Source organism: Carettochelys insculpta, chromosome 21, assembly GCF_033958435.1.
Source record: "Carettochelys insculpta isolate YL-2023 chromosome 21, ASM3395843v1, whole genome shotgun sequence".
In the NCBI taxonomy this organism is placed as follows: domain Eukaryota; kingdom Metazoa; phylum Chordata; order Testudines; family Carettochelyidae; genus Carettochelys; species Carettochelys insculpta.
This window is the reverse complement of record NC_134157.1, coordinates 11,747,427-11,770,631: the sequence shown is the minus strand read 5'-3', so window position 1 is coordinate 11,770,631 and position 23,205 is coordinate 11,747,427. Positions and strand designations below refer to the sequence as shown.

At 47.4% G+C, this 23,205-nt stretch overlaps 1 protein-coding gene across 6 annotated transcripts in view; it reads right to left on the bottom strand.

Moving 5' to 3' along the window:
- Positions 1-23,205, bottom strand: part of SPTAN1 (spectrin alpha, non-erythrocytic 1) — a 92,162-nt gene that overhangs the window by 6,053 nt on the left and 62,904 nt on the right. For 4 of the 6 annotated variants that reach the window (XM_075015049.1, XM_075015048.1, XM_075015051.1 and 1 more), the window contains 10 exons: positions 13,951-14,072; positions 12,325-12,457; positions 11,505-11,603; positions 10,400-10,559; positions 9,973-10,049; positions 9,596-9,805; positions 7,807-8,103; positions 7,154-7,266; positions 6,219-6,236; positions 899-961 (listed from right to left, as the gene is read on the bottom strand). In XM_075015049.1, coding sequence (XP_074871150.1) covers positions 899-961; positions 6,219-6,236; positions 7,154-7,266; positions 7,807-8,103; positions 9,596-9,805; positions 9,973-10,049; positions 10,400-10,559; positions 11,505-11,603; positions 12,325-12,457; positions 13,951-14,072 — 1,292 coding nt within the window. The remainder of the gene's footprint in view (positions 1-898; positions 962-6,218; positions 6,237-7,153; positions 7,267-7,806; positions 8,104-9,595; positions 9,806-9,972; positions 10,050-10,399; positions 10,560-11,504; positions 11,604-12,324; positions 12,458-13,950; positions 14,073-23,205) is intronic. The other 2 variants (XM_075015053.1, XM_075015054.1) reach the window with 1 other exon arrangement.

The following is a 23,205-nucleotide window of genomic DNA, read 5'->3' as shown; positions in this document are numbered from 1 at the left end:
TAGACAGGAGCTCTATGGAGGCTTTACACAGAAAGCAAGTGTGAAAAACCTTTTGAGAATCACTGGCATTTAATTTAAAGCCAACCTTATGTAAGACAATCACCTTTTCACAACAGAAAAACTCCATAACTTTATTACAACTGGTTGAATATTGCTTTCCTTATTCTCAGACTGTGGCCCCACATATGAATATTTCTACCATCCTAATGGTTCAGAGCCACCATGACATGATAATCATTTGATTTTTTGAAATTAAATGACAGTCACCATTCTAAGTGAATTCCAAACACTGGTTTATAAAGAACACTTTTTGTAGTTATGGACTCCCTAAATTCATTTCACAAATACCAACTGCATAAAGTCCCTGAAGGTGGTTTTGTTTCTTAGATTCTAAGCAACATTAAGGCAGCAGTTTTAAAAGCCTCCTGCAACACTGATAGTGAGAGTTCACAACAGATGACCTGTGTACAAACAGCAAATTGGACATTGTGCAGGTGAGCTCTACTGTGTTGTGCCCCCATGGAATTTAAATTCCTGGTGCCGAGACTGTCTTCCCTTGCCCCCTCAGACCCTTTCCTCCCATGGGGCTCAAAACTTGTTGGAAAGGGCTTTCAAGTGCTGAATCACTCTGTAGCAGTGAAATTATGCCACACATCTAGGCATCTCTCACCACCAAGGGGTTAAAGCTCAGAATCAAAGCATGTGTAAAGAGAATGAAGCACAAGCTCAGAACACTTGGCAGGAAGCTGTGACCCAACAATGGAAAGGTTAAAAAAAACAGCAGGGAAACAAACCCCCAAGCACCTCACCAGAGTGAAAGTTAGTTGGAAAGAACACAAGCTTTTTAAATTAAGTGTGCATTTTAATAACAGTGAGATAAGAAAATAAGAGGAAAAACCTTCCAGACAGATCATCCCCAACTTCATACTGATAGACACGAATGACACGACGATATGCTATGCTATTTCAAAGAAAAGAAACCAAATGAATTCCAAAAAGCAAACTGATAAAAGACAGATGAAAGAACAGACCACAACTCCACAGCAAAACTCCAAGACAGCACCACCTCACAGAGAACATCAAACTTCTTGAAGTACCAGACTCAATGGCAGACGCTATTGTGCATCAAAAAATTCCACTTATTTTAATAAATACCACAAAGTTGCTGAGGAAAAATGAATAGAATCTGGGAATTAATTTGAGGTACAAACCTGATTTAAAAAACATCAACCTGTGCAAGCATCTGTGCTAACAGATGAGAGCAGGGCAACTACGTTGACCTTGAAAGTTCCACACATAATAGATTCTGCTTAACAGTAACCTCTGTAATAATAGCAAACTTTTCTGGGGAACCAATTCCATCCCCTTGGGATTAATGTTAACTTGATACAGATTTTGCCACAGATATGCGGCTTATTAATATTTTTGGAAGGCCTCAGCTACAAACAGGATTGGAAGGTTGCAGCCAGAGAATGGAGCCCTGGAACATGCTGAGGACCAGCTGGTGGATTTGTGGAGCTGAAATCAAGTAAGGCAGTGCTAGGACATGCCCTACATCATTGCACCTTCACAAATCTGACTAAAGCTACTTCTCAGTACTTTCTTCTGTGGCTACATCCTCACAATCTTTATGTGCACAGGGACTGCTCAGGAGGTAAGTAGTTGCAGACTGGGAGAGGAGGCTCTGGGTAGGGAAGTAGTAAGGAAGAACTGCAGCCTGCATACTGGAACTGTATGATACCTTCTCCCTGTGCCCTGTCAGGAGGCTGCAATCAGGAAAGGAAAGATTGGAGACTGAGCCTCGACCCCCAGAATGCAGGGAGAGAGACAGCGGAGCTTTCTGGGTCCCCAGCATTCTGGCAAATTCTAAAAGTCCTGGCATATGAACTACTGTCTGTACTCCCCCACTGCAGCCCTGTCCCAGCACTTCTTTCCCTGGCTGCAGTCCTGCAAACATGCCTTGGCTTATTAGCAACTGCTGAATAATAGCAGCTTTTTTTTGCTGGCAACTGAGAGTTTGCTAACAAGCAGACTCTGCTATATGAGGATATTATGTCTTCTAGTGGAGAATGAAAGAAAACACAATGCCCATTCTAATTATCTGCTGTTTTCATCTTCTTTTGCTAAAGGTAACTTCCCTCAGCACTTCTAGGGTTACCACAGAAAAGAGAACGCCCCTCAGATGGAGTATATTTGTATCAGTATTTACCAAATTTATGCACGAGTTGGTAGATACTGATGCAGATACACTCCCTCTGAACGTCAGCCTTATTTTTGAAAGGTCAAAAATGTAACTCACTACACTGTTAATAATTAGATAATAGAATGTAAGCATAACAGCTGTGAGCACTAACCCGGTTTATTTAGTAATGGTCTCCCCTATTTATTAGCATGTTCTGGGACAACAGAACTTGTCTCTGCAAATACTTCATAAAAACAGCAAAGAATCCAGCACCTACACCAGCCAAATCTATTGGGTTCCACTAAGCAACTACTGCACAATCTAAGGTGTTCTCTCTCTTACTTAGGGAAGATACCGTTAGACCAGATGCTCTCATCACTTCAGAGTAAAAAAGTTACAAAAATAAGCCCACATAATATGAACAAGGCTGTTCTAAGTAGCACGCTAACTGTGACTCCCTTTTCTTTTGTATAGCATTCCTTATTTATTTGAAATTCATTTTACACTGCACCAAATTTTAAAAAGTGTTCATTGTGCTGCAGATTGTTTTAATGCCAGAAAAAAAGCACACACACAGTAACTGCATACAGAAACTGTCACAAGGAAAGCTTGAGGTTTTTGGTATATGAGCAGGGGGTAACAATCTGTTTTGGCATCTAAAGAAGTCACTGGAGTCAAGTTAAGGATGACAACCAGAAGACAATTTAAAATCTTTGATAGTGGGGAGAAGACGCATCTCCTTCCCCTTCTTTTTCTGGGCAAATGGAAAAGTAATTAAATACTCTATTTCACACCTCAGCAAATAGGTATCTCACGATCAGTCACTGTGCCCCAACACAAGAGATACAGCAACCTCATTTTAGTAGAAAAGGTATAAGCAATGAAGTAATTACATTACCACGGAGATGAATGGGTATTTTACATTTCAGGCTTTCAACAGACTCAAGCAGACATCAGTGAATTTGTTTAGGGTCACATTTGCATTTTGTTCCCCCTGCAACCTTAAGGCTAAAAAACTTTTTAATTCTTTTTTTTTTTTAAATAAAAAGTTAAGTTTAATTTCTGGAGCACAGTTGTGCATTGGAATCAAAAAGGACGACAATACAGCTAACACAGTTGCATTAGACACAGAACTGCGATTCTTTGAGTGATTACTCATCTCCATTCCAAGTTGGGTGTGTGTGGGTGCACACCCAGTCACCAGAAGCCTTTTGCCCTAGCCAGTAGCCACAGGGTCGGTGTGGTACCCACTGGAGTGGCACGGTGACCAACATATGCACCGCCCGAACCCCCACCTACCCCCGCTCAGTTCCTTCTCGCCCTGCTGCTGGTCACTGGAGCTATTGCTTTCTCTGCTCAATTCTTTAGCTACTAGCCTATTGTAGTGTAAATATGTCTTAGAGAAGTGTAAATAGTTTTGTACTTGATAATTAGTCTTGGTGTTTTAAATAACAGTTGCGGCGGGGCTTTCCGTCCCCCTTGGCACAGGAATACCTAGCTCCCCAGGCTTAAGACTTGTTCAAAATGTGAAACGCATGCCCAAAAGTTACCCCCCATTCAGCCTGTTCGATTTGCTTGGGGGAAGGACTCCTGAGTGACTGCTGTCCTATTTGTAACACCTTTAACCCAGAATTTTAAAAGATAGGGCCCAATGCCTTAAAGTCCTCTTAATGGAGGTGGTTCTTAAGCCTCAAGGGTCTCCTGCAGGAGTGGAGAGTGGACCCTCCTTGGTGCCAAGTGCACCGGTGCCATCAACCACAGTGCCGCCTAAGGCCTCCCGGCACTGACAGCAGGTTCAGGCACAGTTGCCTGGTCTCAGTGCCATGGGAGTCGATCTCTGGTGCCGATGAAGAGGCGGCGGCACGAGAGGCATCGCTCACTGAAGAAGCGGGGTGGCCTCAAGTCCAAGGCTCCAACACACACTGCTGAAGGGCAAAGAGGTGCATCCGTTGAAGCTGTTGCAGAGCAGAAGCCTGCAAGAGCTGGACTTGCCCTCAACATCAGAGGCATTTTGAGCAGCACAAGGACTGCTATAGATGACGGTGCCAGGTCTGTCTCCAGCTGTGGAGGACAGGCGCTGTAGCACTGAAACAGAGTGATCAGGGCTCATGGACGTGACACCGGCACCAACTCCTTTTGGTCATGTAAACACTGATACCAACACGGTATTCAGTGCTGACTCAACAGACTGTGGGCCAGTTTCACATGCCCTATTCTCTGGCACCATCCTCGGCGTGCATGACATTGGCATTGACTCCAATAGCCCTGCTGTTGTCATCTGCCTCTGAATCGGTGTCTCAGTCAGACACCTACTCGAGCTCTGGACTGAGCGGGAGCTCAAGAAGGTTGCACCATAGCTGTCGCAGGCACTGCTCCCTGCTGTTTCTGAGTTACAAAACAGCATTTTTGGTGGCAATCACCTGACCCTGGAGGGTGTCTGAGTTGAGGGCACTTTCAGTGGACACAGTGTTTCACCAGGATAAGGTTAGCCTGAGACCTCACCCCGTGCTTTTACCTAAGGTGGTCTCAACATTTCATGTTAACCAAGACATTTCCCTACCAGTATTTTACCCAAAGCCCCATGACTCCCTGAGGAAGCAATGTTTGCATACCTTGGACGTTAGGAGGACACTGGCCTTCTATATGGATAGGCCTAAGCCCTTTAGAAGAACACAGCAACCCTTTGCGGCAGTTGTTAATAGGATGAAGGGCCTTCTGATCTCCTCCCAGCCGATTTCCTCCTGCATAGTGACGTGCATCAAGGAGTGTTACAAGACCACGAGGATTCCTCCCCTGCCACTCAGGGCACATTCCATGAGAGCGCAGGCATCACCTGCGGCGTATTTGGTGCAGGTGCCTATTCAGGACATCTGTAGGGCAGCCATCTGGTCCTCAATTCATATGTTTACAGCACATTACACTTCGACACAGCGTGCACAGCAAGACGCTGCAGTGGGCAGGGCTGTCCTGCAGTCTGTTCAGGGCTCCAACCCCATCTCCTATGCACTGGCTTGTACTCACCCATCTTGGAAAGGACATGAGCAATCACTCAAAGAAGAAAAGACAGTTACCTGTTCTGTAACTGGTGTTCTTTGAAATGTGTTGCTCATGTCCATTCCAGAACACTCCTGACTTCCCCCCACTGGAGCAACCGGCAAGGAGAAACGGCGGTGGGGGGTTGGGTCAGGCAGGGCATATATTGGTCGCCATACTGGTGGCGCTCCAGGGGGTGTTGCACCAACCCTATGGCTACCGGTTAAGGCAAAAAGCTTCCTGCAACGCAACATGCGCCTGCGCCTACACAACTTGGAATGGACATGAGCAACATCTTCAAAAACAACAATTACAGAACAGGTAACTGTCTTTTAACATGTATTTTTTTTTTAAAATAAATGGTAGTGATGCTAATTAATTACAACCTTTAATAGAAGTCTATGAACATTTTGCTCAATGCCCACAAAATGCAAGCCTGGGCTATTCCACTCCCTTTATCACACTCTTTTTATAAGATTATATATAGTTAGCAATACCACTCAAAGCCATTCAGCAGCTTTGAATGTTCAGAGGGTATTATAAGAATATGTTCGTATCCTACCAAGCGTGCTTCTCACTGCTGGAAAAAGGAGAGTGCTGGCTAATGAAGACAAAAGGCTAGCGATTATCTGATGATATGTGGAACTCTCCCCCACACCAACTGATACAAATTGACAAGTGGTAACTTCTTAATGTAATGGGTCACAGCGAGTCCATTGATTCTTTTCTATTCTGAACCAGGGAAGATGACACTCATTCCTTTGCGTATGTTTATATTTATCCAAATTAATGTCCTGTTACTTGTCTCTCTATGTGAGAGACATTCTTGCTTGGGGGATAGGAGGAAGCGAAGTATTTCACGCACATCCCAGGTCTGGCTGGCATTACCCAAACAGAATGACTTTTAATAAAACTTTCACAAGCAAAGCAGTGACAGGAGAAATCACACGGGACAGCAGAAGACCCCACATCAAACTTTTGGGAAATAAAATTCAATACTAACCCATCGAGCAGATAAGTCCTGTAGAGCAGGAGGGTCCAAGTATCAGGAAGCAGAACAGAGGGAGAGGGAGGCAAACACACATTAACAAATTTAAATCATATGTATACTTCAGACGTTTTGCAAACCATCTAGGTGATATGATGTTCTACAAATGCAGATTTACTATCCAAAGGATTACGTGAAAAGCACCCCCAGCCTAACTGACTTCTTCTCTATCAATGCCCACCATTTACTATTATTGACAAAATTTGATGGTGATGTATTTGAATATACTTAAGCCAGACACAGTTGTGCTGTAAAAAGTACTATACTGATCTCCTTGCAATTCTGAAACAAATTCTTCTAGAAGACCCTTGCTGTCTCTTCATAATCGTGCATGTTACCAGTATACTGGATAGGAGCTTGCAAAATAACCTTCACAACTGTGGGAAATAGTGGAATCACCCCACACCCACATACATTTAAATCTGCACTGTACAAAATACTCAAAAAATTACTGTAGGGAATAATCTCAAGGTAAAACACAGAGCAACAGAATTTTCTCCATTTAATGTGGCAAAAGGGCAGCATTGACATTTTCATCAGTTCTGTTTTAGGTATTTAGAGTCCAGCTTTGGAGCTACTAGATACTTATTAGGGCTTGTCTTTACATAGAGTTACCCTGGGAAAGTGAATTCAGGAGCAGACATTTTTAACAGTGGTCCTGAATCAGACACCTCATGAGCTGATAGCTCCATCCCCATACTCCAGAACTCAGAAGCTGATCATTTATACAACAAATCTGCCTCTTAGCAGCAGACCCAATTCAACTGCTCAAAAATTAACTATGGGTAAGATACACAATGTGAAGAATAATTAATCTGTTTTCAGCCGGATTCATTGATTCTCTTGGAAACGTTCTCTGAAGACAGCTCTTCTGTTAAGACAGACTGTACCTGGTCTCCTGAATCCACTGATGGAAAGCATTAGCATGCTGAGCAAACTCCTGGCGCAATTTGTCATTTTCCTCCTGTCTTCGCTGCTCCTTCTGCAGCTCTAACTCCCGTTCCTGAGAAACAGGGAAGTCACGTTTTATACTGAGAACCAACACGACACTTTTACCTTCACTGGAATACGTGAACCAAGCCAGCACAGCAGTAAGATTCCAGATGTCAACCCAAGGCTAAGGGCCTGTAGGTCTCTTGTCCAACTGCACCACTAATTAGTAACTATGATAGCCAATATTCCTACAGAAGTCTTGAGAACTAGCATTGAAGGGGGCCTTGCAATCATACTACAATGTAACAGCTGATACGGAACAGAGTATCTCACAGCTTCAAGTGGGACATCATTTGGCTTTCGTGTCTTTTAGGAAGAATGGACGGGGAGGAGGGGGATGATCATGAAGTAGCAACCTGAGGACATACAAATAATTGAGGATTTTGGGAGGCACTAGCCCCACAGAATTCCTTTCAGATACATTTCTGCATTACCAAAGGAGATATTTAGCAGTAAAACATTACAAATGGAAACAAGAGCACCAATTGTGTGTGTCCAAGGAAGAATTCAGAGGCAGACTGGCAATGGGAAAAGACCTGTTCCGGTATACCTTGATAATCTTCTGCAGATTCCTCCAGGTTTCTTCAAGAGCCTCCATAGTGAACCAAGTATACGGGTTGGAGGCTACACGGAAGCTCTTGATCTGGCGATCCAGCTCAGCTAGCTGGTTGAAGTCAGCCTGAGCAGAACTTAGCGAGGAGCGGAAAGCATCATGAGCCTCTCGCAGTGCCTTGATCTCCTCCAGAGAGTTGCATCGCACAGGGTCAGTCAGGTCCTCCTCTGCATTCTCAAACCAACTGTTAAAGGCAGATGCCTTCTTTGCAAAAGTCAGGAACAGATCCTCAACCTCAGAGAGAGAAGACAATCTCGGTGTTCACTTAGGCATTAACACAAATAGAATATATAGTCAAGCAAGAAGAGCTAGTATTAAGCACATGCAATAAATACTACATAGTAATTTGTACCTGTTACTCCTTTCTTGCAAAGCAGAGAATTAACTATAAACATTATCTGTGAAATGTGGATAATACTATTCCTCTCCATGACAGTCCCAGATGCTCATCTGACCCTTACCCAAAGGTCTTAACACAAGTTCAGACATTTCTGGGAAATATAAACCATCTCTGTCCTCCAATGAAGCAGCTGTAGTGGCATCTGGACAGACAGCAATATGTTCCAAGGCTTGGAGCCATCTCAGAGAATTTTTTTTTTTTTTAAAAAGCCGAACATTTCAGTCAGCAGGTCCCTGCCCATTTTTCTATCTAGGGAAAGGGGCTGTTTTTCAGTGCTGAACATGCTGAAGGGTGGGGCTCTTTGGGGACAACAATGGAGGAGCATTGTGGCTAGTGAAGCCGTAAAAAGACAGTCTGGACAGGTCAGGGAACTGGGAAACACTTTTCATCAAAGTTTTGTATGGGGGCATTGTCCACGTTGTCTGGTGTATTTGGACTACATACTCTTCAGGGCAGGGAGGTACTGTACAAAGTACGTTATAACACCTAATACTAGGCTCTAATCCTGACTGAAGTGTCTGTGTGCTACCAGGAGGCAAATTATTAACAACAAAAGGCAAAGAGGTTTAAGGAAGTAATTTGTTCAAGAACACACAGCCCATAGCAAAGTTTGGAGTGGAACCCAGAACTCTTGACTCCCACCCCCTCGCAGTGACCACTTAACAACACTGCATTCCTATCTCAGGTCTTCGCAAAAGAATACAGAGAGGAAAAAAAAGTCTGTCCTCAACATGTTAGATATTTAACTAAAATACACAATTATGATAAACAAGTTGCACACAATGTATAAGATTGGTACTTTAAAACAATTCCACTGTGAACATCTTTTTAATGAAGATTTCTCACAGTAAAACATTTGATGTATAACAACTAGCTGTGTTTTCACACAGCTTGTATATCAAGATTTTAAATCAATGCTGTGCACAAGTACCAAGCCTTACAGCACTCAAAGATATTAAAAAGAAGAGACTACAGATTGACTTTCTCTAAGTCCAGCACCCTTGCGACCCATCTGATGCCGAATGAAAGAATTTGCCAAACCCTTGTAGATCAATATTGTCTAGCACCACTACCAATGGTTGCACAGCTTACTGGGCTCCTAGAAGAAATGGAAGGGAAATGACAGCTAAACAGCAGCACAGAACACAGAGGCAGGACGGGTGGCTGTAAATAAACTTTATGGAATCACAGCACACTTGGCCACGCTCATGGTCAGTAGAAATCCAGCTAACTAAAATCATGCTGGACCATGGGTATTGGTGTACAAGAATATAGAGGTTCAACCTGAAGCTGTTATATTGATGGTTCCACGGTCTGAGCTCTCACCTTTCTGAAGTGCTCCTGGGCCTCCAGCAGTTTCTTCTTCCTAGCAGCAGAATTAGCCAGCAGCTGGTTCCAGCGTTTCATCAAAGAAGCATGCCGGGCCTCGATGGCCTTGGACTGGATGTGTTTGGCTGCCAGCAACTGGTCTTTCAATGTAGTGATGTTTGCAATTCCTTCCTGCTGGAAAGCCTGGAGACCAGCATCGAAAGTTTCCTAGAGCATTAAAAAGGAAGACATTAATGTGGAATGACTGTATTCATGGACGTAGACATTATTTGAGGTAAATGTAAAAAATAAATGCCAAGCCCTTCAATATTTGTATCTGTCTTGAGGAACATTAAACTCCATTGCTTCTCTGACTCAAATCACTTTGCACTAACCTGTTTGGTGAGCAGTGTTTGCACAGATGACAGATCCCTTCCATAGTCATCAGTCTTCAGACTGTTTTCCTTCTCACCTGAACAATGAAGCACAGACTACATGTAAAACACTTAGGCTCCTTTTTCCTAAAGTTTGGGAAAGGATGCTTGAGCAAGGCATCACTAACTTGCAGTCTGAAAGTTTTACACCATTTCCTTCTCACATTCCAAATCGGGCATGAGGCCCCTACCCTATGATTACCAAAATGGTTATCCAAATATTCTTAGACTGAGAGGTAAGGGATATTACTGCTCAGCAAAGCAGTGTTTCACACTACCACCCGCATGGTAAAACCAAGTTAGTCAAAAAACATTCTCCATTCAAGAAGGGCTGAAAGTGTTTTCAGTAATCTTTGTGAAAGTACCCATATTTCAAGGCAGCTCATACCTATCCAAGACTCCACTACGTCTGCCTTCCAGTTGAACTGGAGGAAAGCAGAGTTCTCATCTAGCTTAGCCTTTCTTTGAGCTGCTGCCTTCTCCAGATCAGACACCTTGCCTCTCAGGCCTTTTATCTTTGCAGTTATGTTCTCCTCGTGATGATTGTTCTGTGGAATAGGAAAAAACAAACATTAGTTCCCATGTAATTTAAGCAGTTTTCACACACCACTTGAGGAAATCTAGTCCTTTTCACCAAGTAAGAAATGCACTTAAAACATATAGGCATCAGTATGAGCATTCCTAAAATGGATACTAAAAAGCTGAGGATAACAAAGGCAATTAAAACTAGTATGCTCAAAGGCACTGAAAGCTGAATTTGGTACTGCCTCCCCTTAGGTTGCTTTGACAAATGAAAAACAAAAAACATTAGCTTATGACAAATAGAATAAATCCTGCACTAATTCAAGGCAAGTCCACAAGCTCTAACAACAAGGGAACTGACCACCTTCGTTCACCATTTAGGGACTGTCCCTTTGGGGAAGGAGATGGCCTCATTATACCATAACATATGCACCAAATGTAGAAGAAATCAGGAATGCAAATTACAATATACTTCCAGTTTGTGTATTGCTAGACTATGGAGGTTTTTTGGGAAGTGAATACACAAATAGAAAACAAAAGCAAGGGGGTGGATAACAGCCATTTTTGGTCTTTCTAGGAAAATTCCAACTCAATTTATGTGGAATCACGATACACAAATGGGTGCATTAGCAGTTCTAAGCATAGAAGTCCCAGGAATTCTTGGTCCAATCTCCCATGGACCTATGGGCAATGATCCATTAAGATGGCTGTTTCTGGGAAAGAGTAAGTGAAGTGACTTACAGAGCTAGAATTAAAACTAAAGAGATTCTGTTATTAGTCCATCATGCTGCTGTGTCTCAAGTATTTTAAAATCAATTACAAGCCAAATGCCCGTTACTGTGGCTATATGGAGAACAATATGCAGACAATGTTTAGTTTTAATTTTTTTAAACATACCTGCAAGCTCACTGTTAACAGACATGCCGACACATTAAATGTTCAAGGTATTTTTCTTACCACATTACACTCACCTTCTTAATGAGGTCATCTCCATTAGCACAAACATCACTCACTCTGTCCTTGTGAACAGTGAAGTCAGTCTCAAATGCTTCATGCTTTTTCAACAAGCCCTGCAGGAAAAACATGTTCATAAGTCACCTTCTTATATAATTTTTACATCTTGAGATGAATACTTATGAAACAGATGAAAATAAAAGCAAACAAAAAAGTATTATATGCTTACAACGCATCAGTGCATTCCTCACCTTTACAAAGGAGTAGTTTTAGCTGATATACACTTTCTGGATAATATTTGGGGGTCGGGGAGAGGAGAGGGAGAGAGAATGATCAGGTATTCTCCTGGATACAGTTCTTAAACATAATTTAGTTTTCTTTCACCTTCATCCAAGCAGAGATAAGGTCTTCTCTAATGAGGCCCACTAAAGACCTCGCTATGCAGATCTAATTTACCTGGAAAGCATTTAGAATCTGATCCTGAAACACACCCATACTTACAGTCAATATTTAAATTAAGCATAAATGTAGCACTAGAGCCTTAACAAAATGAAGGGAAATGTGGGGTTGTTTTGCGTCAATACAGTTTTCCAGCACAAATAAAAGCAGCCTGCTTTAATTAGAGCTGCCTGTAAAAGAGCCACAAGATCATTCCAAATACTAGAGAAAACTCTTTTGAAATAATTCTACATAAAAATCAGTATTTCATAATATACTTCTTTAAAATGAACAAAATGTCTGACATGAAAGACGACAAAAGGATGTGTTAAATTCTAACCATTACAAACTATAAATAGCTGGTAAGGAGAGAACCAGAGCAGTACAGCTTTCACTTACCTGAATAGCAGCAAGGGTGTCTCCATAGTCCTCACTGGCTACCAGGGTCATTTTCTCATTGATCCAGGCTTCCTCTTCTTCCACATTTGCTACAAACTGCTGATACTCCAGAGACTCCTCTAGACGTTGACCACTGTAAGATGAATGAGAGGAAGTTGGGAAAGGAAATCACAGGTTACATTCGATACATTCAACTATGATGTGGAAGCAGAAAGACTACAAAATATAAGTATTGTAGAGGTCAAGACAGGTGAAGGTATGACCTGGTCACTAACATCAGGGGTGGGCAATTTTTGATGGGGAGCAACTTCAAGGATCTGGCACATGGCCAAAAACCACTTCTCTGTGCTATTAATTGTGGGAGTGGAGGGTCTGGAATGAAAGTTGGGTATAGGAGGGAACGCTGGGTAGTGGGCTGTGGTACAGGAAGGTATGTGTGGTCTGAGAGGGAGTTTGGGTGCAGGTGAGGATTCTGCCTGCCCCTGGCTAACATCAACCCTAAACTGTTCTCATTTCACACTAACCTCTTTCCTCCAGAAGCAGAAACTGTGACACCAGATCTAAAGATCTACCCTGAATCTACAATGTAAATTTATAAGCCATTTCACAGTCCTTATGTATCCAGAGCTGCGTCTACACGTGCACGCTACTTTGAAGTAGCGGCACCAACTTCGACGTTAGGCGGCGAGACGTCGAAGTCGCTAACCTCATGAGGAGATAGGAATAGAGCCCTACTTCGACGTTCAACGTCGAAGTAGGGACCGTGTAGACGATCCGCGTCCCGCAACGTCGAAATTGCCGGGTCCTCCATGGCGGCCATCAGCTGGGGGGTTGAGAGATGCTCTCTCTCCAGCCCCTGCGGGGCTCTATGGTCACCGTGGGCAGCAGCCCTTAGCCCAGGGCTTCTGGCTGCTTCTGCGGCAGCTGGGGATCTATGCTGCAGGCACAGGGTCTGCAACCAGTTGTCAGCTCTGTGTATCTTGTGTTGTTTAGTGCAACTGTGTCTGGGAGGGGCCCTTTAAGGGAGCGGCTGGCTGTTGAGTCCGCCCTGTGACCCTGTCTGCAGCTGTGCCTGGCATCCCTATTTCGATGTGTGCTACTTTGACGTGTAGACGTTCCCTCGCTGCGCCTATTTCGATGTTGGGCTGAGCAACGTCGAAGTTGAACATCGACGTTGCCGGCCCTGGAGGACGTGTAGACGTTATTCATCAAAATAGACTATTTCGATGTCGCAACATCGAAATAAGCTATTTCGATGTTGGCTGCACGTGTAGACGTAGCCCAGATGTTATATACTCCCCCACCCTTGCTTATATTCAGGAGAGAACAGCATGGTGGAAATACCGAGGCTTTAACATCCAAACAAAGACAGAGTAAGTGTCCCCAGAGTTTAGACTGTGCTCAACTAAAGGAAAACACAAAAGCTGAACTTATTACAGAGGAGCATTACAAATTAATAAGCTCCCTTCACCTGTCTCCTTGGACAGGGTCTCACCAGAATGCACTCTTAGTATTTATTGCACTGATACTACTGATAACCTGAATCAAAGACTGCAAGATATAGGGACAAGTAGTAGCAAATGTTTCATTCATACTTCCTGGTATAGAAAAATGATTTGTACTCACCGAGCTGCAGCCAACTGCTTTAACTCCTTCCAGTGCTCTACAAATTGAGATAATCTCTGCTGTATCTCCTCTTTTCCAATTGTGTTGTCATCTGACAGTTTCTTACCAGTATCCAACACCCCCTGTCAAACAGACAAAGCATGCATCAGTATTCTCAGTGTTTTCAACAGCAGTGCTGCTTTCTCCTCACTGTTTATTTGCACTCCTTACAAGTTCCAGTTTGGGGCCATTTTCTTCTTTCCTCCAGTTTGTATGTTTTGTGTGGAGTGAGAATCAAGGTGAGATGTATCACTGTCTGGAGGATGACGACCTTCTGGTCACTTTAATCTGAAGTGTTCCATATCTTTGCTTAGTCACCGCGTTTTTAGGAGCCCAAAGAAGTCTGATTTTCTTTGTGAGCTGAAGTAACATTGTAAAAGTACACAGATTGTGATCCAGCTCTTATAAATATTAAAAATCTGTAATGTGGCTATACATAGCCACTTCCTATCATGGCTGGTTTTTTTCTCCCTCATCCACGTAGTTTGCCTGTAAAAAAAGGTCACTCACCTTTGTAACTGTTGTTCTTCAAGATGTGGCGCTCCTACCTATTCAAGTTTGCACCACTGCCGGGAAGTTCTACCTTAACAGCTACTTGTTGGGTTTGCTGTGGAGCCTCCTGGAGTGGCACCAGTGCCCCTCAGTTCCCTCTTGCCAGCTATTCCAACAGTGGGAAAGGAAGATGGTATTGAGTAGATATGAGCAACATATCTCAAAGAACATTATTTCTTTTCTATTCAAGTCAGGTGATTCACAAGCCATACCCAGGAGGAGGGGTTGGAGTCAACGTGTAGCTGGCTCAAGGACAGTGGCCCCAAAGGCTGCATCCCATCTGGATTGTTACACAACAGCACAGTGTAACATGAAAGTGTGCAGAGATGACCATGTCGCAGCTCAGCAGATTTCCTGGAGAGGAACACAACCCAGGAAGGCAGTGGAAGAAGCCTGAGCTTGCATAATGTGTGCCATAATAGGCAGCAGGGCAACTTTAGCAAGGTAATAGCACATTTGTATACAGGACATGATCCAGGAAGAAATGCACTGCAATGGAATCGGGAGCCCTTTGACCTGATCAGCAATAGCCACAAAGAGCTGCAAGGTCTTGCAGAAGGCCTTGGTTCTGTGGATGTAGAAGGCAAACGCCTGCCTCACATCAAGAGTGCAGTGTCTGCTCATGTGGGGAGCTATGAGGTTTAGGATAGAAAACAGAAAGGAAAATGTCCTGGCCAATTTAAAAGCCAAAGACCACTTTTGGAAGGAAAGCTGGATGAGGGCAGAGTTGCACCTTGTCCTGACAGAAAACCATGTATGGGGACTCTGACACAAGGACCCAGAGCTCAGACAACCTTTTTACAGAAGCATTGGCCACTAGGAAGGCCACTTTCCAAGACAGGTACAGGAGGGAACATGCGGCCAAGGGCTTGAAATGGGGACCCACAAGCACCCAGAAAGACTTAAGTCCCAGGCAGGAACCAGCAGGTAAAGGTGGTCGATGCACTCGAGAAAGCATGCAGCCACAGGATTAGCGAACAATGGAATGCCACGCTCCCCCAGACGGAAGGTTATTACGGCCACCAGGTAGGCCTTGAGTGAAGAAGCAGCAAGTCTTTGCTACTTCAGAGAAACAAGGTAGACCAACAGCACAGAGGTGGACAGAGGCATGCTGGTGACACCTGGAACAGGTCTGTTAAGGAGCTGGGACTGAGGCCCTGGAAGGAGCAGAACTGAAGACACTTTGGTTGTACCAGGACGTGAAGAAGTCCAGCTAGGGAAAGAGAGTGGAGGACATCTGTATTAAGCGACCACATGTGAGTGAGGAAATGGCAACTGAGTGGCCCACCAGCTGATTCTGGACTCCTGGAAAATACTGTGCCTCCAGGTGAATAAATCAGACCTATGCATTGAGCAGGAACAGTGCTGAGAAGTGCCCATGCGTTCCAGAGAACGGGACCAAAGCCACTGATCACCAGGACCAGTAACATCAGGTAAGAGACCCTGAACTAGAGTGGTGTTGGGATAGACAAGTTACTCACCGTAGTAACGGTGGTTCTTCGAGATGTGTCCCCGTGGGTGCTCCACAATAGGTGTCGGGCTTGCCCGGCGCCGCAGATCGTATCTTCCAAGCAGTTTCTGCCGGACCGCGCATGCACCGGCGCGCACCACTCCCTTGCGCGCTCCTGGCCATGTGCACGATCCGGTCCCCGCCAGTTCCTTGACCAACCGCCTCGGGTGCCCCTGCAAAACACTAACAGAGATCCGAAGCGGGGAGGATGGGTGGGTAGTGGAGCACCCACGGGGACACATCTCGAAGAACCACCGTTACTACGGTGAGTAACTTGTCTTTCTTCTTCGAGTGTCCCCGTGGGTGCTCCACAATAGGTGACTACCCAGCAGTAACCCAACATAGGAGGTGGGTAATTGGATTATGTGCAGCTTGCCCCCGAGAGGACCGCTGCAGAGAGACGGGTATCCTCTTGGAATACCCTGTGAAGGGCGTAATGTTTGGTGAAGGTGTCGTAGGATGACCAGGTCGCCGCTCTGCAAATGTCTTTTAACGCAACACCCTTGAAAAAGGCTGTTGATGCCGCCACCGCCCTAGTGGAATGAGCCCTGGGAGTGGCCGATAAAGGAGTCTTTTTGAGCTCGTAGCACATTTTTATGCAGGATACAATGTGCTTTGAGATTCTCTGCGAGGAGAGACCTTCTCCTTTCGATTTGGGAGCGAGGGAGACTAGGAGTCTATCCGTCTTCCGGAAGGACTTGGTCCTGTCTACGTAGAAGGCTAGCGCCCTCCTCACGTCCAGGAGGTGTAGGCGCGCCTCTTCGTTGGAGTTATGAGGCTTTGGATAAAACGAGGGTAGAACAATAGGTTCGTTAATGTGAAACTCGGAAGAAACTTTGGGAACAAAGGCTGGATGCAGCCGTATGGTTACCGCCTCCTTGGAAAAAACAGTGCAGGGTGGCGTTGCCATGACTGCCGCGAGCTCGCTCACCCTACGAGCTGACGTAATTGCAAGAAGAAAGGTCGTCTTTATTGTAAGGAGGCGGAGGGGAACCGTGGCCAAGGGCTCGAACGGTGGTCCCATTAGCGCGGTAAGCACCAGGTCCAAGTTCCACGAAGGTGGAATCGGTTTCCGAGGGGGGTATAGGTTTACCAACCCTTTGAGGAACCTGGTAACCATAGGGTGGGCGAACACCGTGTGCCCTTCCTCCTCCTGTCTGAACGCCGAGATGGAGGCAAGGTGGACCTTCAACGAGGATAGCAAGAGTCCTCCTCTCTTGAGGTCCAGTAAATACTCTAGTATTGTAGGTATAGGCACCAAAAGGGGGGCCAGCTGTTTGGTAGAACACCAAGCCGTGAAGCGAGTCCATTTTTGCTTGTAGGTCTTCCTGGTGGAAGTCCTCCTGCTACTTTCTAGGACTTGCTGTACTTCCACTGTGCATGTGCTCTCTAGGGAGCTGAGCCATGGATTAACCACGCTTGCAGGCGCAGGCTTTGGGGGTGCGGGTGCACTATGGACCCCTGGGCTTGCGTGAGCAGATCCGGCGCCACCGGAAGAGGCATCGGTGGACGGTCCGACATGCGCAGGAGTAGGTGGAAACCATTGTTGTCGATCCCACGTTGGGACTATCAGGATCATCCGGGCTCCTTCCCTCCTAGCTTTCTGCAAGACTTTGTGGATCAGCACTGTGGGAGGAAACGCATAAAGCAGGGGGCCCCTCCACGGGATCGCGAACGCGTCCCCCAGGGACCCCCATCCCAGTCCTGCCCTGGAGCAGAATCGTGGGCACTTCTTGTGCTGAGTGGCAAACAGGTCTATTTGGGGAAAACCCCATGCGTGGAAAATCGGCCGTAGCAGATCGGGACGGATCTGCCACTCGTGTGAGAGTGCAAAACGCCTGCTCAGCTGGTCTGCCTTCACGTTGTGCGCACCCAGCAAGTATGAGGCTTTCAAGATTATATTGTTGGCGATGCACCAGTTCCATAAGCGGATTGCTTCCGCGCATAAGGCACGGGATCGAGCTCCTCCTTGCCTGTTTATATAAAACATGGTGGAGGTATTGTCTGTACTGATCCCGACGACTTTGCCTTGTATGCGGTCTCGAAAGTGTCTGCAGGCGTTGAACACTGCTCTGAGCTCCAGTATATTTATGTGTAGTGATTGTTCCGTGGGTGACCACAGTCCTTGAGTCACCTCTTCGCCCATGTGCGCTCCCCACCCTATGAGGGAGGCATCTGTAGTGAGAAAAACCGATATTTGCGGCTGGTGGAAGGGTACCCCTGTTAGCAGGTTCCTGGGGTTTACCCACCATTGTAGGGATTTGCGCACTCCGGCTGTGGGCGACACCACCCTGTGAACGGTGTGTACTGCCGGTTTGTATACACTCGCCAGCCAGTGCTGCATGCTGCGCATGTGTAACCTGGCGTTCTGTACTACGAACGTCGCCGCTGCCATGTGGCCCAGCAGCTGCAAGCACGTCAAGACCGGCACCGTAGGGCTGAAGGTGATGACCTGCACGAGGGAACCGATGGCCCGAAAGCGAGTCTCTGGTAGGTATACTCTCGCTGTAACCGAGTTTATACGAGCCCCTATGAACTCTATGTCCTGTGTGGGGTCTATTTTTGATTTTGACAGATTGATAACCAGGCCGAGTGCAGAGAACGTGTTTGCTGTGACGCGTATCATGCGCAAAACCTCCCCCTTCGAGGCCCCTTTGAGCAGGCAGTCGTCCAGATACGGGAAAATAAATACCCCCTATCTGTGCAGGTAGGCTGACACCACTGCCAAGGTCTTGGTGAAGACTCTGGGGGCCGAGGAGAGGCCAAACGGTAGGACCTTGTATTGGAAGTGTTCGTTGCCTACCATGAACCGGAGGAATCGCCGGTGAGCCGGATGGATAGTTATGTGGAAGTACGCGTCTTGTAAATGGAGGGCTGCGAACCAGTCTCCATCGTCTAGTGCTGTAAGGATGGAGGCGATTGTGGTCATCCGAAAACGTTGCTTGCGCAGGTACCTGTTGAGGCCGCGAAGGTCTAAGATGGGCCTCCAGCCTCCTGTCTTTTTCTCCGTGAGGAAGTACCTGGAGTAGAACCCTTTCCCTTGCAGTTGCTCCGGCACTCTTTCCACCGCCCCTATGAGCATGAGATGGTCCACCTCCTGCCTGAGCCTCGCTACATGGGAGGCCTCCTGGAGGTGGGGCTTGGGTGGAGGTCGTGACGGTGGGAGCGACTGGAAGGGGATGGCGTACCCCGTGGCTATGATCTCCAGCACCCATTTGTCTGTGGTGATCCTTTGCCACTGGTCGTAGAATGGTCGGAGGCGATGGTGGAATAGTTGCTTCGGATGACCTTGTGCGATGGTAGTGATGGCGCAGCCCTGGATCTGTATGTCAAACTTGTGGCCTTTGGCCCCGCCCCGAGGACGCACGGCTCTGTTGTGAACGTCGCCTGGGAGTTCTGTACTGCTGGTGCTGTTGATGTCGCCCTTGCTCGTAACCCCTGTGGTACTGGGGGCGCTGTTGCTGGTACTGGTACCGTCTTTGTTGAGGGTAGTACCTTTTCTTTGTGTATGGAGGGGTGTAAATCCCCACGGTCCTGAGTGTGGCTCTTGAGTCTTTACTTGAATGAAGGACCGAGTCGGTTGATTCAGCGAACAGCTTCTGCGAGTCGAAGGGAAGGTCAACTATCTTCGCCTGCAGATCCCTCGGTATACCCGAGGTCTGGAGCCAAGACTCCCTTCGCATCACCACTGCCGTTGCTGTGGAACGTGCTGCTGTGTTCGCAACGTCCAGGGCGATCTGAACTCCCGTCCTCGAGGCCGTGTAGCCTTCTTGCACTATGGCCTTGAGCACCGGCTTTTTGTCCTCTGGAAGCGAGTCCATGAGGGAGGTTAACCTGGAATAGTTGTCGAAATTATGGTTCGCTAAGCGCGCTGCGTAATTTGCCATGTGCAGCGTTAAAGTGGAGGAGGAGTAGACCTTTCTGCCGAACAGCTCTAGCTTCTTGGCATCTTCGTCTGTTCCTCCTGTCTTGAATTGAGATGTCTTTGATCTTTGTTGCGACGACTCCACCACCAAGGAATTTGGCTGTGGGTGGCTGAACAGGAACTCCATGCCCTTCGCCGGCACGAAGTATTTCTTGTCCGCTCTCTTTTGGACAGGCGGAATAGTCGCAGGGGTCTGCCATATCGTAGTGGCGGACTCTAAGATCGCTTCATCAAGTGGTATTGCTACTCTGGAGGAGGCCGGAGGTCTCAAATTTTTGAGGAGCTTATGGTGTTTCTCTTGCACCTCTGCTGTCTGGATGCCTTGCGTGAAGGCCACCCTCTTAAACAGCTCTTGAAACTGTTTGAGATCGTCCGGAGGATGGACGTCCCCCGGGGCCGTAGCCTCGTCCGGGGAGGAGAGCGAGGAACCGCTGGGATACGTCTCTCTGGACCCTTCCGGTTCCTGCTGTTGATGGTACACCCTCTCGCTAGAGGTTTGGGAGGGAAAGTCTCGGGGTTCCATAGCCAGTCCCCCCCTGAGATGCTTGAGTCTCTGTCCCCGGTCGCGATTGCCCTCGGGGGTACGGGATCGTCTGTGGGGATCTTTCCCTAGTAGATTGCCGATGGTGTCTATGCCCCGCGTGGTAGGGGCGACCATGGCAGTATAGGCACTGTTCTTGGGAGGGTGACCTAGACCACTCCCTTGGTGCATACCCTCTGCGTCTGGGGGAGGGAGATCGTCGAGACACCGGAGAGAGCGATTTTGCATAACAGTCCAGCGGTTCAAACCCCAGGAAGGGTGAAGGTGGTTCCAGCCAGGGTGAGGCTGGTTGCAAAAATGGAGAAGGGGGCTCCGGGTAGGCTAGGGGGGACCCCTGCCTTCTGGTTGGAGTCTGCAGCATAAGCGGAGGGCTGTGAGAGAGCAGCTCCACAGCCCTGTCCGGAGAGGGGCTGCGATGCCTCCTCTTGTGTGCAGCCTTCCCCCTCCCTGGAGGAGGTAACTCCACCCCCTGACGCACGGGGGATGCCGGCCCCGTCTGCACCATGCTGGGCACGCTCGAAGGCGGTGCCGCACGTGCGGTGTCCCTCGGTGCCTGCAGGCTGCGTGCCTGCGCGCTCTGCACCGCCGGTTCCCCGGGGGTCGGTGCCGCTGCCTGCGGTGCCGCCGGTACCAGCGCTTGTTTAGCTGCCGCCCTGCCTGCGGTGCGGGGCGGCTGGCTGATTATCGGAGGCTGAGCCGCTTCCACGTGGCTCTCCGTGCCGCCGCCGATCAGCTGTTGCTGCAGCTGGGGGCTGCTCGCTCCTCCCGTCCCGCTCGCTGTTGCTGCCGGCAGGGATCGGGCTGGGGAGGCTTTCCTCCGTTTTTGCGCTGATGGGGTGAGGGAGGTAGCTTCCTTTTATGGGCCCCGGAGGGTCCCTCCTGCTGCGGCCACTCCAGCACGTCTGGCTGGAGGGCCTTGTCAAAAAGCAGCATTTTAAGCCGCATCTCCCTGTCTCTCCTTGCTCTGGCTGTTAGTTTAGCACAGAAGGAGCATTTCTGTGCAACGTGGGACTCCCCAAGGCACCTTATGCATAGACTGTGCCCATCGGACGCTGGCATCGCCTCTCGGCAGGACTCACATTTTTTAAATCCTGAAGAAGACATTGTTGGTGACTCTTTCAGGTGTTAAACGGGTACTTAGCGCCTTCTCTGTGCTGTTTTCCCCCTCCGATGGCCTGCCGCAGCAGGAGGGCTGATGGCCCTATGCTCCTGGCCTCCGGCGCTTGTTACTGGGACTGGTGAAGCTGTCCCGCTTGTAGTTTGCTTTTGTGTTTTTTTGTTTTTTTTTTTTTAAAATAACAACCGGCTAACTTGCAGTAGCCTAAGTACTTGAAAGAAACTTTAAAAGAAACAGTTAAGTCGTTGAATACGCTACTTGGCCTTAGCCTAGTTGGATTCCGTCTGCAGCCAACGGCAGTTGAGAGGAACTGGCGGGGACCGGATCGCGCACATGGCCAGGAGTGCGCAAGGGAGCGGCGCGCACCGGCGCATGCGCGGTCCGGCAGAAACTGCTTGGAAGATCCAATCTGCGGCGCCGGGCAAGCCCGACACCTATTGTGGAGCACCCACGGGGACACTCGAAGAAGAAGAATATTTACCCTCAGTGACACTGACAAGAGTCGAAGTGGTGGACAGACTGCATCAAAGAGCTGGACGCAAAGCCAGACACACCCGCCACAGAGGCCCTCAAACAGGAGCAGTTGCATGGGGTTGCAAGTGGTCACGCTGGGACTCCAAACAGTGCTAGGACTCCGCATAGACAGGCACGTGCTGGGACCAGTGGACCCATCACAGCAGGCTTGCCTCTGGAGATTCACTGAGGGACAGAGGCCTCAGGCTGCACTGGGGACTGCAACATTTCAACAAGTACCTGTACTACCTGATACGTGTCCAGTGTGGAGGAAGGCCTGACCAGCACTGGCTCTCTTGGTGACTCTAGGAGAATCGGGCTCAGTGTGCAGGATGCTGAAAGATCAGTGTCCTAGGTCCTGGCGCTTTCGGGTGCTGCTTAGGCTGAAGATGTCAGTACCAGTGCCAACAACTTGGCCATGTTTGGGGTCTGCACTAGAGAGTAGGAGCAGCACCAGGACAGAGGGTTCATAGACCAATGGTGCTAAGAGGAGCCCTTTGGAACTGGGCCCAGGGTCAAAGATAGCACACTGTGCACCAAAGAACCTGGTGCAGGCTAATGCCATGGTGGGTGAAGAACTGGTTAAGTGAGGAACTGATGGAGCCAAAAATCATGTTCTTTATGAGCCTGAGGCTTAAAAGCCTTGCAAATTCAGCACTTATCAGCCTGATGAGCTTCCCCCAAACAATGACCAGGAGTTGCGATGGTTGCCTGAGAGCACAGATTTCAAACAGAAGCTGCACTGCTTGAAGCCCTGGGACTTGTTCATGCCATGAGTCCCCAAAGGGACACGGTGAGAGAAGAGAGATCCTTTACTCACATGCTAACTGCTAACACTAACTATTACAATCACTATTCTAAAGGAAAGCTACTTACAACTATTTACATAAGAAAGAGCTAGGGAGTCATCCTGTAGCAACAGGATACTGAGCCACAGTTCCAACAGCCAGCACTGCTGGAAGAGTGCCACTCCAGGGAGCTCCACAGTTGACCAGACAGGTAGCAGCTAGGGTAAAGCCTTCCAACGTTCATGCAGGTGGTGTGAGCACATCTAACTT